At 43.1% G+C, this 18,557-nt stretch overlaps 2 protein-coding genes across 2 annotated transcripts in view; both read right to left on the reverse strand.

Moving 5' to 3' along the window:
• The window catches only part of map1ab (microtubule-associated protein 1Ab), a gene marked incomplete at its 3' end in the record, with an annotated part of 42,286 nt that extends 37,968 nt beyond the window's left edge, over positions 1–4,318 (reverse strand). The window contains exon 1 of the mRNA XM_084451377.1: positions 4,063–4,318. Within this exon, the coding sequence (XP_084307503.1) occupies positions 4,063–4,315 (253 nt within the window). The 5' untranslated portion in view covers positions 4,316–4,318. The remainder of the gene's footprint in view (positions 1–4,062) is intronic.
• A 4,265-nt stretch (positions 4,319–8,583) lies between these two features.
• LOC311319844 (secretory carrier-associated membrane protein 2-like) lies at positions 8,584–18,412 on the reverse strand. The gene is made up of 9 exons (XM_084451464.1): positions 18,272–18,412; positions 15,640–15,717; positions 15,331–15,417; positions 14,581–14,692; positions 14,145–14,273; positions 13,283–13,442; positions 12,658–12,759; positions 11,350–11,467; positions 8,584–11,034 (listed from the first exon to the last, which is right to left on the reverse strand). Exons 1-9 carry the CDS (start codon positions 18,326–18,328, stop codon positions 10,885–10,887), a joined length of 993 nt encoding a protein of 330 aa, XP_084307590.1. The 5' UTR covers positions 18,329–18,412; the 3' UTR covers positions 8,584–10,884.
• Between the last annotated feature and the right edge of the window lie 145 nt (positions 18,413–18,557).

Consider the following 18,557-nt stretch of genomic DNA (forward strand, 5'->3'; position numbering starts at 1 on the left):
GTATGAAGGATTGCAAATGTACTGCGAGCTTCCCCAAGCCTTATGTTGTTGATGTCTTTACTGCAAACCCATCTGTTTGGCAAATCTACCAGTCCTATCTGTGTTCTCTTGCCGGTGAGTATGATTTGTGGAGAGGATGGCTGGGTCATCAGCATAGTCAAGATCTTCCAGCTGGGTGAGGAGAGTCCACTGGATACCTCTAGATTTGTCTGAGGTGATTTTTCACATGGACCAGTCGATGGCAATCAGGAAGAGAATTGGAGAGATGATACATCCCACTGAGGTTGACCTTGCCAGCAGATCTGATGCCAATCCTTCAGCCGCATGGATCAGCACCCAGTCTCTTGGCTCGAGGTGGTGCAAGACACCTCCTCTTGGCTTTTAGCAAAGCAGCTCACACTCTAGGGAAAGGAATCTTCCAGACGATGAGGGGCAGGGGATGATGCAGGCAACGCCGAGGAAAAGGATGTTCTCAACTAGAGCATCCTCTGGGGCAATTTGGACCTGTGTATGTCTTGGGATGGCTATAGTTGGAGCACGGTGAAAGTCATTGGGTCTCTCACTTGATGAATGTCCAATTGTTTCTAACAGCCAATGGAAGGAGACTAGTAGTCTGAGCATCTTCATCATGTGGGGAATGTCTTTGAGGTAGAACAGGTAATTGTTGATGCATCCCTGACTTAACCAAAAAAATGAAACACACCTTGCCAGGTCAGCTTAGCCAGTCGATAATGCTCCTTGCTAGTGTAGCTCACTGGTGTAGAGCACAGTGGTTGATTGGTCCGTAAAGCCCAACGTCAACAACATAGTCCATAGTTCATCAGCTTTAACAAGGGGAGACAGCGTTTTGTGAAAGGATGTTTCAAACCCCTCCTGTGTTGGTTGCCTGGCAACCAGACAAGACAGTATTTGTGATAAGACTCTACATGCTCGCTCCTCTTCTTGATACAAATGGTTACTAATTGTATGTTACTTTTGGATTTGTATAAAGTACAAACAGGTCGGTGCTCTCTGTAATGTGGTAATCAATGTCTGTTTGTACACCCTGGGAAAGAAAGTAAGAGAGATCTCTTTAAATGAGGAAGACACTTCTGTAGATTCCTTTCCGCTGTTGTTTACTACTGGATACACTGACACCCTAGATGGGTTTATTCTAATTTCCTTTTATTTATCTAGTGTTGAAGTAGAGGGTATATGAAGATATACGGAGTACACCCACTTCTTCATTCATGGACACATAGTATATCCACTTCTTTAACCACCACTAATGTAAAAACTAAAATTTCTGTACTTTAGTCATTAGAGAATAAACCCTACAGTATACCCACTTCTTTAGTCACCACTACACCCCAGCCATCCCTCCCTAACTGCTCTTAAATCACTCCTCCTGTGAGAAAAAGATTGTATCAGGCAGTTTTTTCAGATCCTTCCTTTGACACACTGAGGAGAAAATGTACCCCTAACACTGCAGTCTTTTCCTAAAAATGCTGTGTCACTGATGCTAATTCGGGTAAGGAGCCCGAAGCGCACTGCTTTGAAAATAGAGCTTTTGTGTTTGTGGAGAGACACGAACACATGCACACTGTTCTCCAAGAGTGATATTATCTATCAACATGATAGCTGACTTGACATGAGACTCGTCAGGGTGTTGGCTTCAAAAGGAAGGTGCTACTGGCAAAGCCTAAAATACTGTATCTCTTAAAGTCTGACATATCCTGAATCCCAAATCAACCCCTAGAGGCATGTGGTAGATGAGTTGATGGGAGGTGATTCCATTTTGCTTTATCATAAGGCTGATATTGAGTTCAGGGAATGGTTTCCAAAAGTAGGTAAAATTAGTATTATATTAGATGCCCAGGAAATTTGACCTCACTGTACCAGCTAACTCTCATTTGATTGGCTTAAATTGATCCTCGCCAAAGTTGCAATCAGTATCATTAGAACTGATAAGGAAGATTCGGGAGGAGATAAGGAAAATCACTTTTCTTATAATTTGCTTTAAATGAGCATCATGCTCTTATAATTTACTAATGCATAATGCTATACGGCGACACTTCTTAGCTAATATATACTGAGAAATACTTCAGGCACCACACCACCCTCCGGAGGATCACTGAATCAAAATGGAGGCAACATAACATCCCTGCCATGCTGTGTTATGACAGAAGACGAGATTTAAGTTGTAAGAATAAATGATGGAATGTGCCGCCCTCTTTCTGTTTATCTGAGCCAGAGAGCCTGAGGGAGGCAGAGAGAGATCTCTGTGTGCTCAGTTGTACTGTCAGGGGAGATTTTCCATGCTCCTAACCCTTGTTCCTCCTCAGCTAGCGTTCTATGTTTTCCACCTCCCCAAAAAAGACATACTACATAGACAAGGAGGAACCACAGGCAGCAGCATGAAAAACTTTGCATTGTTTGAAAGACCTCTCTTTGTATCCAATGCTGGTTTCTACAGTATACGGATATCATCCACAGGACCCAGATGTGTCAATTCAATCAAATTATATTAATCTAAATGCCATGAGGACTTATCCCTCAAAAACAGGATAAAACAGTGACTCATCTCACGGCCAAAGCTGTATAATCTCAAACCCATCCTCCATCCAGCTGCTTGCCCACATAGACAATCACACTTACCCTTGGTAGGACATTGATTCTATTGGATTACCATTAGTAACATATGCTTCTACTGCATAAACTAAGGATTGTTAGCATGTGTCTAAAGCTCGTCTTTTTTTAAGAAGGTGCAAACAATAATTGTCTTGTGAGGGGATTAATTGACATGGCAATAATGGCACTAAACCCTATTGTCCCCCAGAGGGTCAAACTGCAGGGGGGCTAAACACTAAAAGGGACCTCAAGTTGGATCCAAACCAGAACTGACACAAAATGGCCTCCTGTCCACACTAAGGTTGCCAGGTTAGTCACGAATAAAAGATCACACAGGCAAATATTGTTTTCACTGGAAATCTAATCCAGCTGTTACTGTGGAGTAGGCGCCTGGACGAGACACTGAATAAAATAATGTTACGCCAACAACTACCACAGCATTAAGGGCCAAGTGCTCCTTGATGACGGTAGCGATGAGAATGTTGCCATGGCGCCAGACTGGGTGGGGGTGATTCATCAGCTGGTTTAGGAGAGCTGGATATTGGGATTGCTGACCAGACAGCCCTTAAAAACACCGGGTATCATTCACATCACGCCAACTACCAGGAAACAAGCAGCAACGCCTTAGTTAATAAAAACGTAATAGTTCCAAACTTTACAATATCCCTTTCGGCATCATTGAAGCCTTTTAAAGGGGGGCTAAACTGCAGTTTAGATGTGCTGCAATGAGCCAACTGCCAAGATAAATCATTACATATAGGCCTACTGTAGTGCAAGAACAATGACTAAATAACAGGCGCATGTCATCAAAGATGTGACACGTGATTCATGTGGGGAAGATACATAAGGCCGCTGCAGTAGACTGACTCTTACAATCAGTTTACATATTGTATTTTCACAGCATAGTGGGACGCTTTTGTGATGACGCCCCAAATAGAGGCTATTTTGAGGAACTGAATTCTATCCATTCTATTGCAATCATGCACACACACACACACACACACACACACACACACACACTCTCTCTCTCTCTCTCTCTCTCTCTCTCTCTCTCTCTCTCTCTCACACACACACACACACACACACACACAAACACACACAATTCAAATAAATAAATAAATACAATTAGAGCACTTTTGAACATTAAACAGAGATTGTGTCTAATCATACTGAATTGCGATTAATATTATTGTTAGGCTATTTTTTTACTTGTCACACTAGCCTATAGAATGGCGTGCTTTGGGATAGAGCAATTCTGCTGAGTCAAGCTTTTCAGTGTTTGCCCGATGCGACATTCATTTACACAAATTCTTTCGCCTGTCATGTTTATCGTTTTCTAGACTGCTTTATATGCTACTCTTTTGTCAAAAAAGTCCTTATTCTTGCATGCAGAAATGATGGATATTGCGTTGTGGGAAAAGTGAGACCCAGAGATGTTTTGCACTCACTCACCCCTCTCTATGTGCGCTCTGGCACTTTGCAGCTGGTGGTCTGTCGCAATCTCTCCGATCACCAGGAGCATGTAGCCCTTCCCCTGGTTGAACGGGGGTCCCCGGCGCCGGCGCTCTCCAAGGTGCTGAACCTCCTCCTCGAACCCGGGCCGCGCGTGGCTCTCGTCCTCCTCCACTACCGCGAGCGCACCTCGGAGCAGAATCTCCATGGCAACAACCCCAAATGTCGACGCTGGGGCCGTTTCCATCGCCATGACAACTGCCAAAAGCACGGGTATGTGTGCGGATGGGAAGGGGAGGGCTCGTGAGAGTAAACGATCGTTCACTTTTTGAGCTATTTTCTCTCAAGTGAGCGATCGAGCTATTTGATTGGTCCGTAGACCCATGCAGCAGGGTGATGTCACAGCAAGTCCAGAGGGGGAAAATGTTTTCCTGATCTTGGAATTGGTGAGCCCCCTATAATGAAACCAGGCCAGGTCCAGCCTGGCTTATGTGCATGGCTGGCTTGTTTCTTCTCAGGACTGGTAGGACGGAAGCTAGTCATGCCACTGCTGTGAATTGAAATGACATGACATAATGTCTGATAAATTAAGATAGGTCTTGTCGCCTGGACACATCAGTTCCAATGCTTCCAATGCTAATCCAGCATAATAAGAGTGGGATAGCCAGTTAACTCGTGAGCTCACAACAACTAGCAGCAGCTTCCATAACATTAATGGTAGCGGTTAGTGGCTATTGCCTAAAGCAGCTACACCAATGATAACATAAAGTCATCCCCACCGGGTCATCCCCACCCCGCCTGTCTCCCGGTTGGGAGTCCAATACTCTGACCACTACTCTACTTGTGCAGTGGAGATCAGCGGATTGGTTCTTCTTCCAGTCCCTAGTGTGGGTTGGGGTTAGAATAAGGGTTGGGGTTGGGACAGGATCTGATCTATAAGGCAAGGGGTAAAGGTTGGAGTGAAAGGATGAACATGTGAAGGTTTGGGGTATAGTCCCATAAAGTCATCCCCACCCGGTCTCGAACCCCAGTCTCCCGGGTGGGAGTCCAATGCTCTGACCACTACTCTACGGAGATCGGCAAGTTGATTTTGGTGTTTCTACGTGCGCTCTGGCACTTATATAGGCTATACATATCTGCTAAATCAATGGATACACTGTCACAGTGTGTCAATGGCCAAAATAGAAGATTAAAGCAGTAGCCTATAGTGCTGACAGCTTTGCACAATTCTCAGACAAGTTGGCAATGCCAGCTGATGCCAGGATCACATGTAGCATTAGTCTGCTGCCTCGTGTATATAGTATTCACATATTTTCTGTAAAAATGTCTAAAAATAATGCAGTCCTACAAGTCACTAGCTAGTCTTCAATCTTGTTGTCATTCTCAATTTTGGAAATTGATGCAGATAAAGATTTTAAAGGATTTCCTTAAAAAACGACAGCCTATATTTGACATAATTTTACAATATTTTACAATATTTTACATTCAGAGTGGCTTCCATATTTAGAGTCCTGTTACGCACATCCGGGGCATGCAGTTCCATGTGGGCTACCAACCTGAAAAGTGCCATCCTTTGTTCTGTTATTCTGTCTACTCCCCGTTAACCTTGTAACTGAAGTTCACACACTTTAAGGATTTCTAGCACAAATTATTAACGCCCATGTGAAATAGGAATCAGGGATTAGTTTTAGTTTAGTGTAGTTCATTGCACAACAAAAATAAAATGACAAATGATTGCATCATAGCTTAAAAAGATATTGCCAAAGATAACACAAAGACTTGTGGTGGTGGAAGAACAAATGCCTAGACAGCATCCAACAATAAGCAAACAACGATAACTGAAAATCATCCAAACTAAACATCCTTCAGCATTATCCCAATACAACAAGAGTAAAAAAAAACAAGCAAGACCCACAACAACATTAGCACAATTACAAGCTGGCATTCCTATGATTCTAAATTATCCATAAGACAGGTTTTATACCTTTTTTCTTTTATATATATATATATATATATGATGTTGGTTACCTATGCTTTAAAGATGTGAAGGAACCTTGTTCCAGTTCACAGCTCCACAATACTTAATAGTGCACTTACCCATGTTTGTTTTGAACCTGGGTTAGCACAAGTCAGCAATGCTAGCTCTAGAGTGGTATGCATGGGTATCACCGCTCAAAGTGATCTTTGAGGTACGCTGGTGTTCTATTATAATTATTATGGACCACCCTGAGATGCAGTTGAACTGCCCTGTAGCCTCCAGGGGAGCCAGACCAGCAGCTTGAACTGCTGTTTCCTCACGTGGTCCCTTGAGGTCAGACCTGGCACTACCATGACTAATTTATTCGGTGAGATCTGCAACTTATCTTTAAGTACTTTAGTCAGGCCTTCATACCATGAACAAATTCCATAACCAAAGCAACAAAAAAAACAAAGAGTTAGCTAGCAATCTTAGATTCACTGCATCAAGAAGGTTTTCTTGATCCTCAAGAATCTAGTTCTACCGTTCAACTTACTCATGATCTTTAATGCCATGCTCACTTCTGCAGTAGGTTGCTATCTAGGGAGCAACCTAAATAGGTCAATGAGGATTTAGCAGAGAAGAACTGACCACCAAGGTCGATGCTATTCGATTTCAGCTTATGCAGCCTTGAATCTGTGAACCAAACACTATAAATTCCATTTTGGCCACACAAAGAGACACCTTATTGTTTATTTTCCAGTCCCTGATGTTTTTGAATTCTTCACTTAAAGTGGCCGGCAGCGTGATCTCATCTTTGTGAGAGACTAAAATAGCTGATTCATCGGCAAATAAAAACAGATTCTCTGTGCAAGCTGACTTCATATCGTTTATATAGATTAAAAATAATAGTGGACCCAGGACACTCCCTTGTGGGACTCCACGTTACAGGTTGTTCCTTGGATAGATGACCTTGGATTTCTGTCCTCTGATCTCTATCAGACTGTAGACTTGCTGAACAGCAGGTTATGATAAACATTGTCAAAGGTCTAAATTAATTAAAATCATACCACAGAGTTTACCAACATAAGACTTCGCGAAGCCTGATTCGAATTCACATAACAGTTGTGAATCAGTAGTGTTTTGATTTAACTGTTCACAAATTACTTTCTCCAGGACCTTAGAAGTCACACTCAAGATAGAGACCGATTTATAATAAACCCTGTCACCTTTCTTGAAAAGTGGGATGATTTGTAATGTTTCTTGTCATTAGGAACAGTACCTTGCTCTAAAGACAGATTGATGACATGAGCAACACAAAGCGCTATCAGGTGGATCTGAATATCTGATGGACCCAATATTGGGGTTGAAGACAATAATATTGTATTTGGTCTAGATATGGGAGAATAAATATGGCACAGGAATTGCTACAGCAGCAATCGTGAAATTGGTTTGTGTGTGTGTGTGTGTGTGTGTGTGTGTGTGTGTGTGTGTGTGTGAGAGAGTGTGTGAGAGCGAGAGAGAAAGAGAGAGAGAGAGAGAGAAGAAAGAGAGATGACATAAAAATTGGGCAGTGAGTGCACAGCTACAGCACTAGTTGCGGGAATCTCTGTCATGGACATCACAAAGCACCACAGTGAGTCAGCACTTCACCCCTGCATGCTTAAAAGCACACAACACTGACCCCTAGTGACAAACAGATGACACTGCCCAGTAGAAGAAACAATCCCCCTCTGGATATTGCTGAGCCAATGGGTTCAAAATAATACAGACCACTATCACTCTACAGCTGACACCTTTTTGCCTGGTACTGTAATACTTTTTTTTAGTCCAAATCCTTAAGTTGTTCCTTGTAATGTTACTTCTGATCTTTAGTCTGGTGAGGACAGACTGTTTGGTGCTTGGCTTTCCAGTGATGTGCCGCCAGAGCTCTTCAATCAGACAGCACAGTGCCTCTGTCCCTATGGCCTTGGTTGGTTTGTTATTAGACAAATAAAAATAGATACTCCTCTGTGTAAATCATCTTTAAACTCCCCTGGGTAGCCGTCTTGCTCTGAATGAGCAGTGTGTGTGTGTGTGTGTGTGTGTGTGTGAGGTCAGGTGGTTGGGACACTGTCTGGCCCAGTTGTTGATGATGGTGGAGGGAGGAGGAGGCTGGGTTATTCTAGGCGACAGCCAGACTCCCCTGGAGAGTGGAGAGGAGATGGCTCAGCAGCTGTCTGTTCTGACTGCAAAGTCACCTCATCCTCAGAGACTGGGCCAGGTCAAGGTACGGGTGAGGAACTATGAGAACCCTATGGGGTGCGTCTCAATAGACTGTCTGCAAATCATCCTACTGATAGATCACCCAAAAAGTTTAAAAATCACAAAGTACAAACAAAGTAAGAAAGTAAGTTTCTGAAATAACTTTGCTTCTAACGATTATTTTGCTCACACACAGTACTCAAACACTGAAATAATGGCCAGAAATTATGCATGGGCATACATATGTACACCTTATCTACAATGACTTCGTTGACACACACAGTTTCGATTGAAGCAAACATTTTTATTAGATAGGTGCTACATTTACTATGAACATTGAAATATAAAAGGCAAGTTTTTCTCCAATCTGATGTCATCCTCACATAAATGCCAATTATGAAATCTGGCAGAAGTTCTTTTTCACAATAAGTAAATATGATTAGACAAATGAGCACCAAACTGTAATTGGCCTGTGTATTACATTCCATCATGATAATACTGATTATCATCATGACGCCACTGACAACTGATTCTATTTACCTGTAGGACATTCCTTACAGTATCCCAATACTTTTAAAACTTAAACACACAAATGTGAATGTAAAAAAATCAAACTGACAAATGAAAAATGTACATCAATCCACAAATAATTTAGATGCTGGTTCTAAGTTCTAAGTTTCTAGGGAGAAGAGATATGCAATATATTCAATTAAAATGTAACACTAAAATGATATGCCATGGATAAAAACAGACAATTCATCTGCTAGTCTGACCGCTCTGCTCTGCTTTGATAGCTACTGTATTGTCTTGCTGATAGGTACGCACCCCTTGAGATATCAGAAATGTTGAAGAGCAAAAAGTAACTTTCACTTCTTTACATGCTTTTGTTAGTGGCAAATCCATAGAATATATTTTTTCAGCATAACCATTCACCCTTAAAGCAAAAGCAGTTTGTCTTTGAAAGCAAGGTGGGAATGTCAATTATTCCTTCAGTCATATTCGGTGTTTTAGGTACTCTCCTTTTTTTAATCAAGATTAAAGTTTGGTTACCGTAGGAACCAGTGGTGACAGTGGCAAACTTGAGAGATTTCTTGGCGAGGCGCTGATCAAAGCTTTGGTCAAAGCTCCTTCATTGTCAACTATGTTTACTGCGGGTAAAGGTGTAGTGCACCTGAAATCATCAACTAGATTTGGCAGTTTTATTCAGTTTGAATGAAGGTTGGTACATATTTTCAGTGTTAACTAAAATATAGAAATATTTAACCAATGTTGATTTTGGGATGCACTATTCCTTTAAGTTGACTTGACAGCCTACATAACACATCGGCTATAAAACATTCAGCCAATTCTTACACAACACTATTCTCTCTCATCCAAATCCAGTTCTTCCATGACCTGCACAACATAAAAAGGCACACTTTTTACAACAAGAAAATGTAAGTACCTCAACTTGATTAGGACGAAAGCCACTTGACAACACTATTGAAATTGTGTGAATCTGAAGGAACATTAATTTGAGGTGATTTGTGAGTATAACAGTAAAAGTCTAAGATCTAACAGTTACGCTTGTCTATTAACCAAAGTGATTTTCAGTCATATCAGTACATGCTAATCTAGACTTCATATCATGATTCTGTACACTCAGGTGTCAACCTCTTGGAAGAAACACTCGTTCTGTTCATTGTCATGGTGAAATTTAAGGATGCCAACAGGAAAGAACTAACCATGGGTTCCCTACACGTGGTTACGACAGCAGGACATGCAAAGAGAAGCCATCAAGACCAAAATGATGAAAAGCACTGACAAACAAAAGCTCTTCATCTTCTTTACATGAAATGATCAAGGCCAAGAGAAAACATGTGCATACACACATGCATCGCGCACGCACGCACACACAGACACACACGCACACATACAAAAGAGAGCATTGCAAAAAGTGCACGTCCAAATATATACTGTAGAACATTGCAAAAAGTGCACATAGAAGATACTGATAGGGAAGTGTCACAACCATTCAACTTCATGCTTTCCATTCCCAAAGCACACAGACGGGACAATTTCTCCCCTTAGTGCCATCTGGCGCAGTCACACAACCATACTTTATGGCCTCAAAGCAGAACTTAGCCCCTGAAGACACTGCTTACTTTGACACGGGTCAATGGGACCTCCACTGAGTGTGAAGAGAAGCGTTATAAAGGGGGCAAACAGGAATAGCCTAGCCTAGCTTAGCCCTGCCTAGCCTAACCCGGCCTGCTTTTGCAGTGGAGTAGGAGATGAAGGGGCTTGGTTGAGGAGGGGGTTAGCCTAGCTTAGCCTAGCCTAGCTAAGCATGGCCTAGACTATCCCGGCCTGCTTTTGCAGTGGAGCGGGACATGAAGGGGCTTGGTTGAGGAGGGGTTAGCCTAGCTTAGCCTAGCCTAGCTTAGCATAGCCTAGACTAAGCCGGCCTGATTTTGCAGTGGAGCGGGAGATGAAGGGGCTTGGTTACGGAGGGGGTTAGCCTAGCTTAGCTTAGCCTAGCTTAGCATAGCCTAGACTAACCCGGCCTGCTTTTGCAGTGGAGCGGGAGATGAAGGGGCTTGGTTAGGGAGGGGGTTAGCCTAGCTTAGCCTAGCCTGGTGTTAGTTGTTAGCCTGGAAGGTTCCCTGGGCAGCGGAGGAGACAGCGGAGGCGGCAGCCGTCTGGAAGTTCTTGTTGGTGACCACCCCCTGTGAGAACTCCTGCTGGGCCTTCTGGAAGCTGGCGCCGGTACGTCGGTAGTTGCTGTGCACCTGGGGGAAAGGACAGACCAACATGGAACCCAATGTTTCTTAGCTTTAACGCGTTCCATGAGTATCGGGTTTTAATCAAGTAGACATCATAGTCTACTAGTCATGTCCCTAGATTATCACAGCGGTGATGGAACCCAGTTAAGACTGACATTGGGTCGCCTAAGCACGCACTGCACCGTACGTAAAACAATAGCGCTCGGTTTGATGATAACTTTTTTTCCCCTCAACATTACAAGCCTTATTCTCAGTCATACACAATGGTAGGCTGTACAGTAGCATGTGTAGCACGCAGCCCGGTGAGACAGAGGGACCTACCATCTTCAGTAAGATGACTGACAGCACGGCGCAGACTGTGAAGAAGCAGGCCACCAGGAGCATGATGGCTCCCACGGCTGTGTTGCTGCCGATGATTGAGAGAGCGGTGATCCAGCCACTGGAATCCCACGGGGGTCAACAAGAGGTCAATAGACAGTTTCATTCAATTTTATGTCCTTCGAATATTTTCATATCACGTCCCGAAAAGATGCAAGTTCCAACATGTAAGCTTGAGATGAAAATCATACAAAAGACAAACATGTGAATACAGAGTGTGCCATCTGTACATAGCTATCTTAAAATGATTTTCTGTCACCAGGGATGCACCTGAGAGTCTGGGCCCAATTTGGACAGGAAGCTCATGTTTAACAAGCGACAGGAAAGCAGAAATAAACAGAGAGGAGGGAAGGAAGTGAGTAGCAAACTGATGACCTGTTTTGTCTTCCTTGAGAGAAGCAGTAGAAACCTTTCTCTTATCCACTCGCATATTAGCAATTACTTCAAGGGAGGGAGAAAATAAGGGTGCATCTTAAATAACTAAATCCACAAACAACCTTTCCCTGAACACTTCAGTGTTTGCAGGTATGAAATAGTCTGATAACTGGCTGAGAAAATATGGTACTGGTTTCATATAAAGTACAGTAGTACTCCATTCATGCTGGCAGGAACTTCTGTCATCAGCAGCTATGTGAACACTGAAGCAGTACAGGCTAGGGGACTGTTTCAGGCTCTAGTTTTCATGTTGGAACCAGGCCAGGGAGGAGTTGGTGAAAGGAAATGAGAGAGAGCCAGAGCCTGACTTACAGAGCAGTGATCAGGCGAGAGAGACAGCCAGCGGGCTAGACTGAGGCAAGGCATCTGTCAGAGACGGCAAGAGACAGGAGATGGAGAGGAGAGCGGAAACCAGCTCGTAGGCTCATGCAAATAGGCACGCTCAACATGCACGCACACACACACACACACACACACACACACACACACACACACACACACACACACACACACACACACACACACACACAGACAGACACACACACACACACACACACACACACACGCTGAATGGGTGGTTCAGTCAAACACAGAGCAGGAATTTACACACATCACATGTGCACACATAACACACACGAACCTAAACACATATGCGACGCACACACACACACGCACACATACAAACGTACACACTTCACACGTGCGCAGCCACAAACAGACGCACGGTGGCTGCTTTAGATCTGAACAGCGTCATGCATCATCACCATTATCCCTTTGATGCTAACGTCCTGTGTTAATGGGAGCGGCCACACCCACCTGTTCCCCCATTTAGGGATGCCCACTGTTTGGATGATGAACACCACCACTTGGCAGAAGAACACAAAGAAGAAGATGAAGAAACTGAAGGAACTGTCTGACCTGGGAGGAGAGGAGAGTTCAGGATTATTCCGCTAGATTAGAGATAGATTGCAGATTGGTTAGAGATTATATTTCAATTGGTTAGCAATATGTATAATTCTGTGTGACATGATGTATATCTCTGTGTAATAAGAGCTATGCTTATGTTTGACATTTAGGGCTGTGACCCTCGTCAAGGCACACTGCATATTGAAAGTCTATTTAAAATCCTTGGTGAGAGGCTGAGTGGACCACAGCAGCAAAAAAAAAACTCAGTAGCATTATCTTATATGTAGCTATACTTGGGCTGTATCTGCTTCTGGGAAACTGCCCTCTCCTGTAGCCTACCAATTTATTGGTACAGGTATGAGTATACAAGTACAAATTAAGGGTTCAAGTTAAGGACACAATGTAGGTTGGTTGGACGAGGAGTAGAATTGGGTGGGAGGGCGAGTTTCCAAACCTTCGGCTTTCTGATCTTGGAAAATGTCGATCGATAAATACTTTTGGCCACGAGAAAGGGAACAGGGTGACGGGAACTCACTTGAAGGCCTTGTAGATGGGCCTGTACCAGCAGATGAAGGAGCAGGGGGCGAAGAGGATGAGCCAGAGGATGGACAGGCCGAAGTCGATCCCGTAGGCCACGTCGACGGTGAGGTAGGCCAGGCACGCCAGCAGGTTCAGGAACAGGGTCACACAGTTGACTGAGGAGAGGAAAGCGGCTCAAGTCATTTATTCCAAACCGTACAAAGTCACACTGTCTTATGTATCACATTGCACTTTGATGTTTTACAATATTTGGAGCTACAGTACTGTGGGGTAAAACGAAAGGCAATAAATATTCACTTAAAGCACTTCCATTTACATAGTGTATCATCGTCTTAGTTAGCTACTGTACTTACACATCCACCGGTGGTGTTTCATCTTGTTAGTTAACTACTTAAACATTCACCTGTAGTAGATCACCTTGTTAGTTAACTACTTACACATCCACAGGTAGTAGATCACCTTGTTAGTTAACTACTTACACATCCACAGGTAGTAGATCATCTTATTAGTTATCTACTTACACATCCACAGGTAGTAGATCATCTTATTAGTTATCTACTTACACATCCACAGGTAGTAGATCATCTTATTAGTTATCTACTTAAACATCCACAGGTAGTAGATCATCTTATTAGTTATCTACTTACACATCCACAGGTAGTAGATCATCTTATTAGTTATCTACTTACACATCCACAGGTAGTAGATCATCTTATTAGTTATCTACTTACACATCCACAGGTAGTAGATCATCTTATTAGTTAACTACTTACACATCCACAGGTAGTAGATCATCTTATTAGTTAACTACTTACACATCCACAGGTAGTAGATCATCTTATTAGTTATCTACTTACACATCCACAGGTAGTAGATCATCTTGCAGAGCCGCCGGTGCTCTGGGGGAATCTCCTCAGAGAAGTCCTGGTAGAAGCAAGGCTTGATGGGAAAACTCCTTGGGAGGGGTGGCCAGTTGTTTTCCCGGCCTGGCAAAATAGGCAAGAGAGGTATGGATAAGCAATGATTCCCTGCCACCACAATGGCCTCATTGGCAACTCGACAGAATTTGTCTCATATATATTATTATTATTATTATTATTATTATTATTCAGCGATGTCATACTGAGACTAATGAACAGTCTAGAATCAAATGTTCATCAGTGGGTTCTGACTATAGGATAGAGAGCCACCATTAGGGAAAACAATCAACGACAGCTCGACCCCCTAATGTTGTCATTTGGGGCGAACTATTCCCTTAAGAGGTGTATTAAAGGGGAGGGCGGGGGGCCTGACCTGAGGGGCCCCTGCTCTGCATCTCCTGCTCCCTGCGCTCCAGCTCCGCCGCCTTCCTCTCCAGCTCCTCCTGCTGCCTCAGCAGGTTGGCCTGGGCTGCGGCCGCTATCGCCTGTGGGGGAGGGGGGGGGGCAGAGGGGAGGAGTCATCAGGAGGATGGAGACATTCTTTCTCTTTCCTTTTTTTCGTCGCAATACGAAAACGGCGGCCATTTTCAAGACTGTTTATCAGCGGGGATGTCAAGTGTGTGGATGTGTGACTATATATGTATATGAATCTAGCATCACCAACAACACAGAACATCTCAGGCTAAAAAAACCACCAACAACACGGAACATCTCAGGCTAAAAAACCACCAACAACACAGAACATCTCAGGCTAAAAAAACACCAACAACACGGAACATCTCAGGCTAAAAAAAACACCAACAACACGGAACATCTCAGGCTAAAAAACCACCAACAACACGGAACATCTCAGGCTTAAAAACCACCAACAACACGGAACATCTCAGGCTAAAAAACCACCAACAACACGGAACATCTCAGGCTAAAAAAACCACCAACAACACAGAACATCTCAGGCTAAAAAAACACCAACAACACGGAACATCTCAGGCTAAAAAACCTATGAGTATGAGACCTGGATACAAACCAGCAACTGTAGGTATCCTGCTGTGACACTATTGTCTTCCAGTCCTTAGGGGGAAAACAGCCGAGGTCACTGGGACCCCAGAGTCATGTGTCTCACCTGGGGGCTGGGCTCTGTGGAGGGCTGGAGCACGGCAGGTTGGGAGGGGGTGGTGGTGGCAGGAATGGTGGGCCCTGATAGGCTCTCCTGAGAGCAGGACGCAAGAGATGGCGGAGTGAGCGACAAGTTACGCACCCCAGCTGAGGTTCTTTCCTTTTATGTGGTGTGTTTGTGTGTGTGTGTGTGTGTGTGTGTGTGTGTATGTGTGTAGCGGGGAGGGTGTGTGGGGGCGGGGAGTGTGTGTGTATGTGTGTGTGTATGTGTGTGTGTGTCTGTGTGCGTGTGAGAGTGACAAGTAGACTATCTTACCGTGGTGTGAGCAGGAAAGGGGTTATACTTGTCTATGGGGTCCATGGCAGAGTTGGTCACCTGTGTGACAGAAGGATCCTGAAACAGAACAACACCACTTCTTATTATCAAGCATTAAAAATCACATATAAAAATGATCTCTTAATACATTGTATAAGTAAAGGCTAATTTACCCACTAAGAGGAGTAGTGCTGCAAAAATGACATTTCAAATGATATACAGTACAGTGTAGCCTAATATTAAAGTCTGCCTTCTCTCACATAAACTACTCATGCATTCTTGTGATATTTCCAGAGATGGACAACCACAAAATTAATTTCCTGAAGTCGAACACTGTACTTGAGACTCGGGAACAGTCTGGACTTGAATTTGTATTTTAGAGAGCTAGAGAGATGACTAAGAGAAAGAGACATTTACTTGGAACTGCTTTGATAAGACAGTAATAAATCATTTATTACATAAAATGACACATTAACAATTGTATGGTTGAATACGGGGGTAAACATTAATTGAATATTGTGTCTCATTCAGTGTGGTGGGAAAGCAATTGGCTATAATGACGTCCACAGCCTGTCTGGTCATATAGTAGTTATGAACATGACATTTGCCCTCAAAACCACCAGGAGGAAGTGGTAAAGTTGACCATCTCCATGAGGGAGGGAGTGTGATACTAGCTGACTTAGCAGCTGGCCTACAGTATTGGAATGTGATACCAGTAAGTGTGTCACAATTCTCATGTGACTCTAACTCTGGTGTGCTTATTGGTCACCTGGCTCTGTTAGCATACCTGTATGCGTTCCCACAAGGAAGAAGAAGGCTAGGCCCGTCTATAATCAGACATGAGTCAACCAAGGCCTAGATTCCCACTGTGTTGGACCTCTGTTTAGGCTAGGAATCAAAATTGTCTACATACAAAATATGAGGAATGGAAATCAACAAACAAGAGCCCATTGGTTGTTTAAAGTCATTACAACAAGTGTCCTCAACAATGCATGTTCCAACTCAATAACAAAGGCCTAATAATGCTTCTCTTGAAGCCCTGAAATCGTTGAATCATCTGGATATGGATATGGATATGGACAAGGATGTTGCACCACATATACCCATAAAGACTTGGCTGGGCGTGTTGTTCCTAATTATATAATTATATGAACTACAGTCAGTGAGGGTGTGTCTAATGCTACTGTCATATATCCTCATCACCATTGTGTAATAATGCAGGGAATTGCAATATAGGCGTGGTGGCGCCAAGGCCTGCATATTACAGCTGCTAATTCTAGGATATTTATTCAGGCTTATAGACACACACACACACACACACACGCCCAGCAGGCAAACACAGTCGACACTGACAGTGTGTGACGTCAGAGCCATTGTGCACTTGACTGAACATTGAACAAACAGTACAATTGCATTGCACATAATGACTTCGTGATGATAGTTGCTTGTTGACCTAAAGTGGGTTATCAATGGTTGCTAAAAGAGATTTTCATAGACTTTCCTCAACTTCTCAAAACAAACATGTGTTAATAAGTCAGTTAACAGACTGGGGATAATTTACACAGACTAAGCTATGCACCGATACCAGAAATGTCTATTTTTCTATGAATAGCAACTGTCCACTAACCTAACAGGCGCATTGAGACCAAGCACAGGGGTGAAATAACTCTGGTGTTACCTAGGCCTAAATATCAGAATGGAAACTGAGATTTATGATAAGAGTTTACTCTTAGTCAAACGAGATGTTAAATCACAGTGTTGATACAACATCGCAGAGGTATTGTTTCAATATGATATGGGGCAAATGTACAATGTAACAATATATTGGTTATTGGAGTTACCATCTGTGGTTCAAACCAGTGAGATTGCTCCTCATAGGCTACAGTTATACACAGAGCAAACATTCCTTGTGCAGTTATGCAGTCTACAAAGCTACTAATTTACAAACTGCATCCTTGAATCCAAACATACTGCTCATTCTCAGAGCTGAAGGACTGATTTGTTTTAATAGGGAGAGGTAGATGACCTCTTTACAAAAGATATCTTTGCTCTTTCCTAGTTTCACAGTCGAGGTTAAGGACATTCTCCACACTGATGTCAAATCAAAACAAAAAAGGTTTCAATTCAAACCCATATAGGTGAAAGTTATGTGTGTATCTTTGCCGAGGAGTCTAGGAAATGGAGCCTAGGCTACTTATTTACTGCCATAAAGTTTGGCAATAGTTGCCAGTAAGACCAACAGTGATAGTTCAGAGCATTCAAGGGCCGTGCATCTTTTAATTAGGCTATGTCTGTCTTTTAGGCTAGGTCACGACCTGGGTCTTTCATATCAGGAGAGAGACCACATTATATCAGTTGGTAACCTGCTTCCTTTTGATATTGAGTTAGCAACATTTGAGACTTCCTGTATCTGAGAGAGAAAGGGATGGAGAAACTCCACCCTCATTTGAAGACAATGACGATGAGTGGCGGGACTCTTGTCAATCATGCCACGTTGTCCGAATAATGTCAAACGAGACGAAAACCTGATCCACCCAACAGGTTTCCTGCTACACTGTAGCGCGTAGTTTTAGCTTTAGTGGCAACTTATGGCAATTTGGTTATGGAGATAATTAAAAGTAAAGACTCTCACCTGGAAGGGGTTGATATTAGACGAGTCCGCGAAAGGGTTACTGTCAAATTCCGACATTTTTATTGCGTAGCTAGTATTATTTCTTCTTAAAGTATAAACAATGCAATCCTATCGTCAGATACGCTATGATATGCCTCTTCTAGTAGGCTACTTCCTCCAACGGAGTTCAAAGCGCATGCGTACATACCATAGTTAGAACGACGAATAGATCACGTGGGTAGCCTAGGCTACGGCACACGGCACAGGTTTGTAAAGTGCGCCACCTGTAGTTTTAATAGGCCAACAT

Source organism: Borostomias antarcticus (genome assembly GCF_949987555.1).
Source record: "Borostomias antarcticus genome assembly, chromosome: 16".
Classification (NCBI taxonomy): domain Eukaryota; kingdom Metazoa; phylum Chordata; class Actinopteri; order Stomiiformes; family Stomiidae; genus Borostomias; species Borostomias antarcticus.